At 43.0% G+C, this 13280-nt stretch overlaps 1 protein-coding gene across 2 annotated transcripts in view; it reads left to right on the forward strand.

Moving 5' to 3' along the window:
- Positions 1-13280, forward strand: part of LOC115148623 (glutamate receptor 4) — a 200809-nt gene that overhangs the window by 160685 nt on the left and 26844 nt on the right. For both annotated transcript variants that reach the window (XM_029690680.1, XM_029690678.1), the window contains exons 11-13: positions 610-983; positions 8648-8846; positions 12127-12374. In XM_029690680.1, coding sequence (XP_029546540.1) covers positions 610-983; positions 8648-8846; positions 12127-12374 — 821 coding nt within the window. The remainder of the gene's footprint in view (positions 1-609; positions 984-8647; positions 8847-12126; positions 12375-13280) is intronic.

Here is a 13280-nt window from a genome sequence, read left to right on the forward strand (position 1 = left end):
CGGGTGCTATATAGATATGCGCAGCTCACACCCATAAAGCTCTGATTGACCTTTTAACCATGATTTAATAAGGTTTCAGTGAGTAGGACACAAGGGGGCATGTCCCGTAGTGAGACGTCTCCCTCATCTCCTTCAGAGAACCGGGGTTACATACCGTAACCCAGGCATCAACTAGATTCAGCCACAGGACGATTTTTTCTTGAGTGGATGGTCATGGGGCCAGAACATAATAAAAAAAAAATTGTAGACTGCAAATTGACTGCAAGAAGCCCAACCAGGTATAACATTTGACTAAAACATAATCCTTTCAAACCTTGCTTACATTTGTATACAATCACATACAGTACATACTCTGTTATGCGTGAAAATACTAAGAGATTTCGAAAATTCTAATCACTTGGAGCTGATTTGTCCAACAATAAAATAAAAATTGGATCAGAAAACTTGGGGGGCCAAATAAAATAACCCACGGGCCAAATTCGGGACACTAGTTGGGGAACCTTGTCGTAACCCATAGTTGTTTCTACTATTGTCTACCATTTTGGCAAGAGTACTCTCCAGTCCAAAGGCTAACCCTTTCCCCCTTCTCTTCCCCCACCCATTTAACAGAAAGCGGAAATCGCTGTGGCCCCATTGACAATCACGCTGGTCCGGGAGGAGGTGATCGACTTTTCCAAGCCCTTCATGTCACTGGGCATTTCCATCATGATCAAGAAGCCCCAGAAGTCAAAACCTGGGGTGTTCTCCTTCCTGGACCCGCTGGCCTACGAGATCTGGATGTGCATTGTGTTTGCCTACATCGGCGTGAGCGTGGTGCTCTTCCTGGTCAGCCGCTTCAGCCCGTACGAGTGGCACACCGAGGAGCCCGAGGAGGGCACCGACGGTCCGCCCAGCGACCAGCCCCCCAACGAATTTGGCATCTTCAACTCCCTCTGGTTCTCCCTGGGCGCCTTCATGCAGCAGGGCTGTGACATCTCCCCCAGGTGAGAGATAGATGGATTGCTACTTAGACTGCATGATATACTACTACTACAGTACATGCATACTACTACAATACACACTTACTACTACAGCAATCTATTCTGATACATTATACCGAAACATCCCCCAGCTGGGAGATAAATATCACTACTACTACTACTACTACTACTACTACTACATGAAATACATTACACCCAAACATCCCTTAGGTGAGAGACAAACACACACACATTCATTACACACATAATACTACATTACATCCAAATGTCCCCTCAATGTCCTTTTCTTTATTGGGTTAAGTGTTAAAGGCTTGTTGACATTGATAACAGCTGCCTCGGGATGCTATGGATCATACAGGATACAGGTTTCATTCGCTGGTTAACTATTAGTATCTTCACTGTCTGTTGCAGAACAAACATAGTTACTCCACTCTGTACAATTGCAATTTGCACCCTAGTTTTCTTCATGGATATTCATAGCAAAATCGCCGCTTTATGTCGCATAAGTGAAAATAACGAAATATCATTGGCCTGTAGATTTGAATGAAGTATGTCTTATCTCGGCTTATCGTTTGTAGCCACTGTCTCTGCTATGCTTTACTGTGTGTGTGTGGGGGGGGTGCATTGTGATTTGTCTGTTTCAGCATTTATCATCTGCTTTAGAGGGATATTGCACTGCTGTCCCATTGTCTTTGATGTGTCTGGTGTGTATTTGTGCTATGTTTCATACACTGTATTTCTGCGTTCAACAGGCACGAGAGGTCAAAGGGTATATCATTCATTACTTACTATTAGCTACCTCTCGTACGATCATGAACCACAAAAAACTATTCCGTAACCATTCAGTGCTGGGTGTCATTGCTTCCGGGTCAAGCTTCGTTCCTGTCTGTGACACACTTTTCTGCCCACTCAGCATCTGCTTGCTGTCCTGTAGTCGTGATAAGGATCTTTAGGGTTTGTGTAGCTCTTTTTATAGTAATTTCATGACATACCTGGGTCAAATAGCCTACTTAATATCCTGTGTCAAATACTTAAATGCATTTGAGTTGTGCTTGGTCTAGTTTGAAGTTTGCACTTTTAGGACTATTTGCTCTGTGATACCAGGAAAACTAAAACAAGCACAGCTCAAAGTATTTGAAAGGACTTGAGGTATGTATTTGACATGTGTCAAATAGGTCCTAAGTCTGCTTTATGATCCCTGGAGTTATTTTAAAGGTAGACTCAGCGATATGAAGTTAGCATTACATTATCAGTTGTGGGGACTTCCGGCAAAACATACAAAGACCGCCAAAAGCAGAAGGTTGATCTCCCCTGCATTATCTTTGTTTCATTCTGCTGCTCGTGGTCACATCATATAGCTGAGTTTTAGTTTCAGCTCTTCCAGTCTTTAATGGTTCCTATATATCTCTTAGTTCCTCTAAGGTTCCTATATACGGTAGATCATAGTCTTTAAGATTAAGAATGGAATAAGACTGAGAGGAGGGACCAAAACCAGCCTGTATTTTTCAGCCCTCCTACACAGGACCAGAGCAGAGGCATACACAAGATGGAGAACACTAAGGTACATTAGACAAGAGCACCGTCAAAATGATAGTGCCTGTTACGTAGCATCCTAAAACATCCTATAGCACCTCTACCTTGAGGGAGCTATAGTGGGCCTATGATTTTGACTTAAGTCCACTTCATTTTAAGTAGTCCACTTGAGAAGGGATCCTCATCCACCAAATACTGTATATAATTCCGTAAACTTTCCCAAAATTCTCAGGTTTTCCAGTAATCCCAGTTCGGGATTCTCGCAATCAAGAGGGAATACACAGGAAAAGTAATCATCCAACTGGGATTCCTCCAACTGGGAAGTTCTGGGAATTTTGGGACGTTTTTCTGGAAATGTATGACCTGCTACTGTTTAGTAATTTAGTCAGCATTCATTATTTAGTATTGAAACATTTAGAATTGATACATTTTGTCTACATTGTCCTTTTGTCTCTCCACAGTGTGGCCTGCCTACTGTGCCTGTCTGTGCCACACCTGTTACAGTAATCCCACGGGCCCTGTCCCAATCTGTCACCAAAAGAGCCCTTGTTCACTCTGGAGGGGTCAACTGAAGTTTACCTGACAAGGGAACATGTAAATCCCCTCCACCGAGGGATTAGGGAAATTACAATGAAATGGGGGAATGACAAGGGCACTGTTTTAGTGATGGGTTTGAGGCTATGCCACACCACTCATCTGTAGTGATGATAAGGAAAGGAAGCTGGCGTACGTGTAAGGCATATACAGGAAGCCATCTCACACTGATAACATACACAGTCCAATCAGAGATGATGACCCAGTGGCGAGATGATTGACAGGTCTAAAGGTTATTTGCTACTGAAGTTCCGTCTTTTACCTTAATGAAGGTTAATTCCGCTTCTCTCACACACATACAGACACTGACACACACACGTCTCCCCAAGGCACCCCATAATAATTAATGCAGTAATTCATATCCCTGTGTGCTCGTCTCCGATGGTAATGCCGGGTCTCCATGGCAACAGAGAGGGGAGTGTGTGTGGGTGAAGTGGTGACATGGGAGCTCCCTAATTGAGAACAAATCCCAGTTTAGAGTAACTAAAGATGCAGGCTGCATCCCAAATGGCAGCCTATTCCCTATGTATTGCACTACTTTTGAGTCCTATGCCATTTGCGACGCACCACGCTGTTATTGAGTCAGGAGACCAGACAGATACTTAATTATTTACACTTTTAAGATATTCACAATATCATAATAATATTCAGAAATCTTTGTGGATGCTGAAGGCAGTATGTCAACGATTTTTTTAGACCAGCAAGGTTTGTACTTTCTGTAATTTTCTGTGTATGTTTATAACTTTTGGCTACTTTCTATGTTTAAACCTTTTTAAGGTTTAAACATAGAAAGGTAAGAACAAATGATATTTACAATAACAACCTGGGCACACATTGACTCGTGTTGGTTAACACGCTATCCGATCATCCCCAGAAATATCCATGGACAGTTTGATCTGGGTGTGATTGGTCTACACTGTGCTCACCGGTTGGCCTGATTGGATGGGGTGCGATTGGTTCGGTCTGTTCTTGAAGGCCGCCTTCCTCTAGTCTGGTCTAATTTAACAGGTGGGATTGGTTTGGCATGTTTGGTCAGTGCTGATTGCTTCAGTCTGCCCTACCATGCATATAAAAATCATATTTGCCAGACTGCATCACTTGAGCGAGAGTATGAGAGAAGTGAGGCTGAATTTTTACAGGCTCATGTAGGGTCAAATTGATTTCAGGAAATAAATTCTTAATCAGGGCTGCAATGGAGAGGACAGGGAGGGAGAGAGAGAAGGACGGAAGAGAGCGGGAGAGGGGGATAGCATGACTAACTAAAGCGCTAGGGGCTAGCCTGGGGGTGTATCATGCTGGTAGCAGACAACACATCTTCATTTATTTAGACTCCTCTCAAGGTCAACCTCACTGTGGCTCTCTCTCTCTCTCTCTCTCTCTCTCTCTCTCTCTCTCTCTCTCTCTGTCTCTGTCTCTGTCTCTATCTATATCTCTCTGTCTTCCCCCTCTCTCTCCCAACTTCTGCAGTTAGAGACATACATTAATATACTCTACATACAGTTGAAGTCAGAAGTTTACATACACTTATGTTGGAATCATTAAAACTTGTTTTTCAACCACTCCACAAATTTCTTGTTAACAAACTTTACTTTTGGCAAGTCGGTTAGGACATCTACTTTGTGCATGACACAAGTCATTTTTCCAACAATTGTTTACAGACAGATTATTTCACTTATAATTCACTGTATCACAATTCCAGTGGGTCAGAAGTTTAAATACACTAAGTTGACTGTGCCTTTAAACAGCTTGGAAAATTCCAGAAAATGATGTCATGGCTTTAGAAGCTTCTGATAGGCTAATTGACATCATTTGAGTACCTGTGGATGTATTTCAAAGCCTACCTTCAAACTCTGTGCCTCTTTGCTTGACATCATGGGAAAATCAAAAGAAATCAGCCAAGACCTCAGAAAAAACATTGTAGACCTCCGCAAGTCTGGTTCATCCTTGAGAGCAATTTCCAAACGCCTGAAGGTACCACGTTCAACTATACAAACAATAGTACGCAAGTATAAAGACCATGGGACCACGCAGCCGTCATACCGCTCAGGAAGGAGACACGTTCTGTCTCCTAGAGATGAATGTACTTTGGTGCGAAAAGTGCAAATCAATCCCAGAACAACAGCAAAGGACCTTGTGAAGATGATGGAGGAAACAGATACAAAAGTATCTATAGCCATAGTAAAATGAGTCTGTTATCAACATAATCTGAAAGGCCGCTCAGCAAGGAAGAAGCCAGTGCTCCAAAACCGCCATAAAAAAGCCAGACTACGGTTTGCAACTCCACATGGGGACAAAGATCCTACTTTTGGAGAAATGTCCTCTGGTCTGATGAAACAAAAACAGAACTGTTTGGCCATAATGACAATCGTTATGTTTGGAGGAAAAAGGGGGAGGCTTGCAAGCCGAAGAACACCATCCCAACCATAAAGCATGGGGGTGGCAGCACCATGTTGTGGGAGTACTCTGCTGCAGGAGGGACTGGTGCACTTCACAAAATAGATGGCATCATGAGGAAGGAAATGTATGTAGATATATTGAAGCAACATCTCAAGACATCAATCAGGAAGTTAAAGCTTGGTCGCAAATGGGTCTTCCAAATGGACACTGACCCCAAGCATACTTCCAAAGTCCACCCAACTTATTGTGGGAAGCTTGTGGAAGGCTACCCGAAACATTTGACCCAAGTTAAACAATTTAAAGGCAATTCTACCAAATATTAATTGAGTGTTTGTAAACTTCTGACCCACTGGGAATGTGATGAAAGAAACAAAAGCTGAAATAAATCATTCTCTCTACTATTATTCTGACATTTCACAATCTCAAAATAAAGTGGTGATCCTAACTGACCTAAGACAGGGAATTTTTACTATGATTAAATGTCAGGAATTGTGAAAAACTGAGTTTAAATGTATTTGGCTAAGGTATATGTAAACTTCCGACTTCAACTGTAGCTCTGCTATTATTTTATGTTATTTTATATTGTACATCACATACTTTAATCTTAATTACCTGTCCCCAAACACACAACTCATGCAGACATCAAATAATGAAAGGTATGTGTATGGTGAGTCACTCGCATGCACGCCCACACACACACACGCACACACTCACGCACATCCATGTAACAAGGATGCCGTATGGCAGCAACGACCCCTCCACTGATAACGACCCTTTCTATCCACCGCTCCTTCCCCCAGTTGGCTCTGGCCCATCAGGGTATGCCAAGTCTGTCACCATGGATGAAAGTCACTTGAGTCACCTCAGATCAACGCAGACTGGGGATAGCGAGAGAGAGGGAGAGAGAGGGAGAAAGTCCACTAGCTCTCTGTCCTCAGACACAGCTGCTCGCCTCTCGCTGCCAACGGGAGCAAACCTTACGAGAGGGAGGAGGAGAGAACGAGAGAATGGAGCAGGAGATAAGGAGAGAAAGAAACAGTGAGACAGAAAGAAAAAGGATGAGATAGAAATGAAGGGAGGATAAGAGATAGAAAGAGAGAGAAAGAAAGGGAGTGTGAGAGACATAGAGTGAGAAAGAACAGGAGACAGAGAGCGAGCGAAAGAAAAGGTGAGACCAAAAGCAAGAGTGCTTCCCCTGAAGCCCTGTCCTTTTCCTTCTACCTTTTCCAGTCTTTCACACTGAAGCTGTGGAGGATAGTCCCAGGATTACAGAAGTAAAAGAGATATACTGCAGAGAGAGAGAGAGAGAGAGAGAGAGCGGGGAAGTGAGAGTGAAGGAAGAGGGTAAGGGACATAATGGGAGGGAAACTAGCGAGATAAAGAAAGGAGAGAGAGAATGATGAAGGTGGAGAGGGAGAGTAGGAGAGAGGGGGAGATGGAGAACCGGAGGGAGGGAGAGAACCGGAGGGAGGGAACCAGAGAGAGAACCAGAGAGAGTACCAGAGAGAGAGAATGATGAAGGTGGAGAGGGAGAGTACGAGAGAGGGGGAGATGGAGAACCGGAGGGAGGGAGAGAACCGGAGGGAGGGAACCAGAGAGAGAACCAGAGAGAGTACCAGAGAGAGAGAGAGAGTATGATGAAGGGGGAGAGGCTCGTAATCTGTATTCAAATCCAGAGGCAGAGTTAACAGAGCTTATACATGAACTATTCTACAGCATAGCCTTCTGTGTACAGTTAAACATGATTTGCTGCTGCGGCTCTCGGGTTGGTGAGATCGTTGCTGTGTGTTGGGCAGGGGGTGTGCGTGTGCATGCATGTGTGAGATTGTGACTGAGACATTGGGACAAGTTGGTGGCAGGTGCTAGGGATAAGACTCGAAGGGGAAACAGTGTGCCCTGTCCTAAGCGACAAGGGGAACAGGGGTAGGTGATGTGGAGACACTATAGATAGCATTGACTGAGGTGGAATCTTTTCGCGTCCCTTTTTATACCCTTTTTATACCCTTTTTATACCCTTTTTATACCCTTTTCACATTACTGAGCAGAGCTGTACTGCACTGGCCTGGGTGAACATCCAACATAGTCGCTGCATGCTGGAATGAAAGGTTCAGGTCAGCATGGCAGTGCCTGTTTGGTTCAGGTCTGCATGTGTGAAAAAGTGTGAAAAGGCTATTAGTTTGATAAAACAACAGGAACTGAAGGGTTTTCATAGAGCCTCTCTTTCTGTGTTTGGTTCACACCAATGGGGAGAGAGAATGTTGTTTGTTCACTCCAATGCACCATTTTGTTTAAGATTCTCCTCACGACCTTCCCCTGCTCACTCGAGAGTCGGTGAGTTATCTGTCTCCCTTGAGCCAACAAACAAGACGAGAACAGAGCTGAACAGAGGGAGCTCTTTTCATCCCACCAATAAACAGAAAGAAAGAAAGAAAGAAAGAAAGAAAGAAAGAAAGAAAGAAAGAAAGAAAGAAAGAAAGAAAGAAAGAAAGAAAGAAAGAAAGAAAGAAAGAAAGAAAGACCACAACGCACTATCTGGTTGACACAAACGCATTGGGTTTTAATAAGCCACTTTGCCTTAAGGTGGAGTTGAATATGGGTTGGATGATGCTGTGCAGTGTGCAGTCAGTGTCCTCAGAGCCTGTTCCATTGAATAAGTTCTTATTTTTTTAAATCTATAATGTTTGTGGGTTTTTATTTATTGAGAAAGGACAGTTAAGGGGAGGCAGTAAAGATTGCGAGTCAGAATGGCAGTGGACTGGATTTGAACCCATGCCGACTCTGGAATACATGTGTGGCAGGGTCAGCAGCTCTAACTGCATTACCACACAGGTCACCAATAATGTTGTCTGTAATTCACTCTCGCTTCTTGATATAGTTTTTGGATTTCTGTTGATTCATAATTATTTTTTGTTACTGATGGACTCTGCGCTCTATCACACCCCCTACTCTTCTCACTCTTCTCTTTTCCTCGCCATACTCACTCTTCTCCTAATCCTTCAATCCTTCTCATTCTCACCTCCTGCTATGACACCCTTATTCCTCTCCATCCTATCCTCCCTCCTTCTACCCGTCCTCTCCCTTCTCCCCTCCTCTCCCTCCTTTCCTTTCCTCTCCTTCCTCCTCTTCCTCCCTCTCTTCCCCAGGTCTCTATCTGGGCGTATCGTGGGTGGTGTGTGGTGGTTCTTCACCCTCATCATCATCTCCTCCTACACGGCCAACCTGGCTGCTTTCCTCACAGTAGAGAGGATGGTGTCGCCCATAGAGAGTGCTGAAGACCTGGCTAAACAGACAGACATAGCCTACGGCACCCTAGACTCCGGCTCCACTAAAGAGTTTTTCAGGGTGAGTATAGTACTGGACTGGATACAAGCTGTGTCTGAATTCTCATATTATGGCCTTCTCCTATTTCATAGACTATTTGTGTATGTAGGAATAAAATGTTTTAGCTAGTAGCTGCGTCGTTCCACGAAAAGTGCCTTTGATATTTTAAGAAATAATTGTGCACCAATATTGCATTTTAAAAGCCTGTTATATTAAATTAAGTGACTTTAATATAGACCACATGGAGAATTCAATTAATCAGATTTGTAATATAAACAAAGGATATCTAAAGTGCCAAAATTCTGCATTTTGACACGTCCCTCCGTCAACCCTGTGTCACTTCTAGGAAGATTTCAACCCACTTAATCCCAAAATGTATCTAAGTTTCACCATCATTATAAAGTACTAGTTATTTTGTTGCTTTGGCAGTCATTTCTGCACATTAGTGATTCATTTATGTCTGTCCCTCATTTTAAGATCAACCCTTGGTACGTGAATTTAACTCTTTTTTTAATATGATGAAACTCTCCCTTTTAAAAGATTTATTTCAAAAGCTGCTTCTACTCTTTTTGGCATTTTCCCGGACAGAAAACTGAGCGGGTTGAGTATAAAAAAATATTTGTACTATTTTTTTCTTTTTCACTTTTATTTTACCAGGTAAGCTAGTTGAGAACAAGTTCTCATTTACAACTGTGACCTGGCCAAGATAAAGAAAAGCAGTGCGACACAAACAACAACACAGAGTTACACATGGCATAAACAAGCGTATAGTCAATAACACAATAGAATAAAAAAAATAAAGTCTATATACAGTGTGTGCAAATGGCGTGAGGAGGTAAGGCAATAAATAGGCCATAGTAGCGAAGTAATTACAATTTAGCAACTTAACACTGGAGTGATAGATGTGCAGATGATGATGTGCAAGTAGAAATACTGGTGTGAAAAAGAGTAGAAAAGTAAATAAAAACAATATGGGGATGAGGTAGGTAGATTGGAAGGGCTATTTACAGATGGGCTATGTACAGCTGCAGCGATTGGTTAGCTGCTCAGATAGCTGATGTTTAAAGTTAGTGAGGGAAATATAGATTTTTGCAATTCGTTCCAGTCATTTGCAGCAGAGAACTGGAAGGAAAGGCGACAAAAGAGATGTTGGCTTTGGGGATGACCAGTGAGATATACCTGCTGGAGCGCGTGTTACGGGTGGGTGATGTTATCGTGACCAGTGAGCTGAGATAAGGCGGAGCTTACCTAGCAAAGACTTATAGATGACCTGGAGCCAGTGGGTCTGGCGACGAATATGTAGCGAGGGCCAGCCGACTAGAGCAAACAGGTCGCAGTGGTGGGTGGTATATTGGGCTTTGGTGACAAAACGGATGGCACTGTGATAGACTACATTCAATTTGTTGAGTAGAGTGTTGAGGCTATTTTGTAAATGACATCGCCGAAGTCGAGGATCGGTAGTATAGTCAGTTTTACTAGGGTATGTTTGGCGGCGTGAGTGAAGGAGGCTTTGTTGCAAAATAGAAAGCCGATTCTAGATTTAATTTTGGATTGGAGATGTTTATTATGCATAACACGTCAACCCTCTTACCCATAGATAGACAGGCTAGAATTTTTTTAATAAATTTCACCTCTCCAAAGTGTGCACAGTTCCTAAACAATTTCAATGCAATTGTATGACTCAAAGAAGAGTCTTCAACTATAAGGTACTCTCCTAGCTGTGCCGTGGAGGAATTAGAGGAAGCACACTTGTAGTTGTTTCATTTGGAACGCAACCCTGCATTCCCATTGTCACACAATTACTGTTATTGTTTACGCAATTAAAAAAAGGTACATTATAAATCGCATTCTGGGTCAGGTGGGCATAATTTGAGTGCTTGTTCTATTGCCAACGTGACGAGCTAAGTTATTAAATACAATCTTACAGTGTTAGGCTTTCACAAGGCAATTCAAAGAAACAGATGGTAATTTTGGTGTGCATAGAAGAGTAGCATGAGTGCATTCAGATGCATGTGCCCTGTAAATGTTCTTCTCTACATTTTAGTCATTTAGCAGATGCTCTTATCCAGAGCGACTTACAGTAGTGAATGCATACATTTCATACATTCTTTTTCTACCCGTACTGGTCCTCCGTGGGAATCGAACCCACAACCCTGGCGTCGCAAACACCATGCTCTACCAACTGAGCCACACGGGACTCTATAAACAAACATAGGCTCAATCTGTTCAGAACAACCCAGGGTATGGCGCCATGTCATCTTGTAACTGTACATCAAACACAGTGATCATAAACGTTGACACTGTATATGACATGAGTTTTATGACATGGAAATGTGAAGTGTACATTTGGACTCACGGGTGTTTGGCTTGTATGACATACAAGATGACATGGCATCATACCCTGGGTTGTTCTGAACAGAATGAGCCAGTGTTTGTTTATAGCGAAGAATGCACACGCACCTGAATGCACTCATGCCTCCTTTCTATGCGCACCAAAATTACGATCTGTTTCTTTGAATTGCCTTGCGAGAGCCTAACATTGGAAGATTGTATGACATCAAAGCTGTATTTATTATAATCCTTAACATCTCATCTTTCAAAATACATTGAGTCATCTTCATTTACAGCATTTCCCTCACTCTGGCAACAACAAATGTGCAATTAGCGGGAAGGATGGGGTAATCTTCTTGTCACGCGCGGTGCTCAAGTTCAGAACAGTTGTCAGTCAAAACCAATAGAGCGCTGTGAAATGCAGAGCCAGAGCTCTGACGTCATGTACAGCATGTTACTGTACAGCCACTTATTAGTGCCCAAATCGGAAATGTTCAACCCGTACGTGGGTACGAGCGTTAAGGGCTACCCTCTTGAGATGGGAAAACATGTTTTTGTTATGAAGTTGAACATGGTGCTCTTTATAACAGAAAGTTTCTTTTTGACTAAGTTACACTTCTCAAAAGGCTCCGAATTGGTGGAACGACCCAGTTACTAGGAAGAAATATATAGTATGAGAATTCAGGGTGAGTAGTACTGGACTGATCAGCTCTGACACACACAGACACACGCATTGACACCAGACTGATCAGATCATTCAAGCACACTCGTTCACTCAGGGAGGAGTGTGTTTTTACAGTAACTGTTTTCAGTCAACACTCGCTCCTCCACCAGTAACTCTGTACTATACGTTAACCCCTCCATGTCCTCGTCTCTACTTGGCTGTGCTCTTTCTATGCTCTCTCTCCTCCTTCCTCCACCTCTACTCTTCTTCCACCCCTCCCCTGATCTGCCCCCAAACCAACCACAGAGGTCAAAGATCGCAGTCTACGAGAAGATGTGGGGCTACATGAAGTCGGCCGAACCGACTGTGTTTACCAAGAACACCCAGGAGGGGGTTGTACGTGTGCGGAAGAGCAAAGGGAAGTACGCTTTCCTATTGGAGTCAACCATGAACGAGTACACGGAACAGCGGAAGCCCTGCGACACCATGAAGGTCGGCGGAAACCTGGACTCCAAAGGATACGGAGTGGCCACCCCCAAGGGTTCACTGTTAAGGTGGGTGGAGTGGTATAACAATATGTCCAAGCTGTGCGTGTTGTTATGTTATTCCACCTTCCCTGGCGTGCTGCCTGAATATGTATAATAACGCTCATATAACACTTCTTTTTTTGTTAAGTTTGAGTTATGGTGAGTTTGGTTTGGGACAATTATTTCATGATCATGAAGGTAAAGGTAGTGGCTTTTACATTTGTGTTTGGTGTGGTGTGGCGTGGCATGCGTTCATGGCAACAGTTGGTTTTGTTGCAGCTCTACTTCCTTGTTCTCAGGTAATGTTTGTGCTGCTTTATGTTGGTGTGCCAGTAGGAGTCACAACAGCATGTTGATGAGCCTTAATATTATTCTTAAATATTACTATGACCAATGTTGCAGAATTCTGTTAACTTTCCCCAAATTCCTGGATTTCCTGCTTCTTCCCTCTGGAATCTGTGAATATCACGAACTGGAATTTCTGGAAAACCTGGGAATTTGGGGAAAATTACCAGAATGTTGCAACCGTAACTGCATTACATAGGCAATAGAGTGCTATTTGGGACGCAGACATAGTAAGTTTCATATGAGATGGTGGGATATAAGTGATGTGAATGCTCAGTCCTGTCTGACTTGGCTGGACTCTAGAGCTGATTTATACACACAGTGGAATTTACAGGCCTGCCGAAAAATACAATATCATTCCAACTCACCACGGGGAGTTAGTTTCACTTCGCCAAAACTAGAAACTCTCATCTATCAAAAGAATGGGAGTAAGCTCATACTGAAAGGAATTGAAAAATGTAATAGAGCCTATGTGTGTGTGTGTGTGTGTGTGTGTGTGTGTGTGTGTGTGTTTGTGTGTGCGTGCGTGCGTGCGCACAATAGCAACGGTTGTCAAAATTGATAAAAGATCATAAATACGGTTCTGAT

The sequence above is a fragment of the Salmo trutta genome, chromosome 15 (assembly GCF_901001165.1).
Source record: "Salmo trutta chromosome 15, fSalTru1.1, whole genome shotgun sequence".
NCBI classification, from domain to species: Eukaryota; Metazoa; Chordata; class Actinopteri; order Salmoniformes; family Salmonidae; genus Salmo; species Salmo trutta.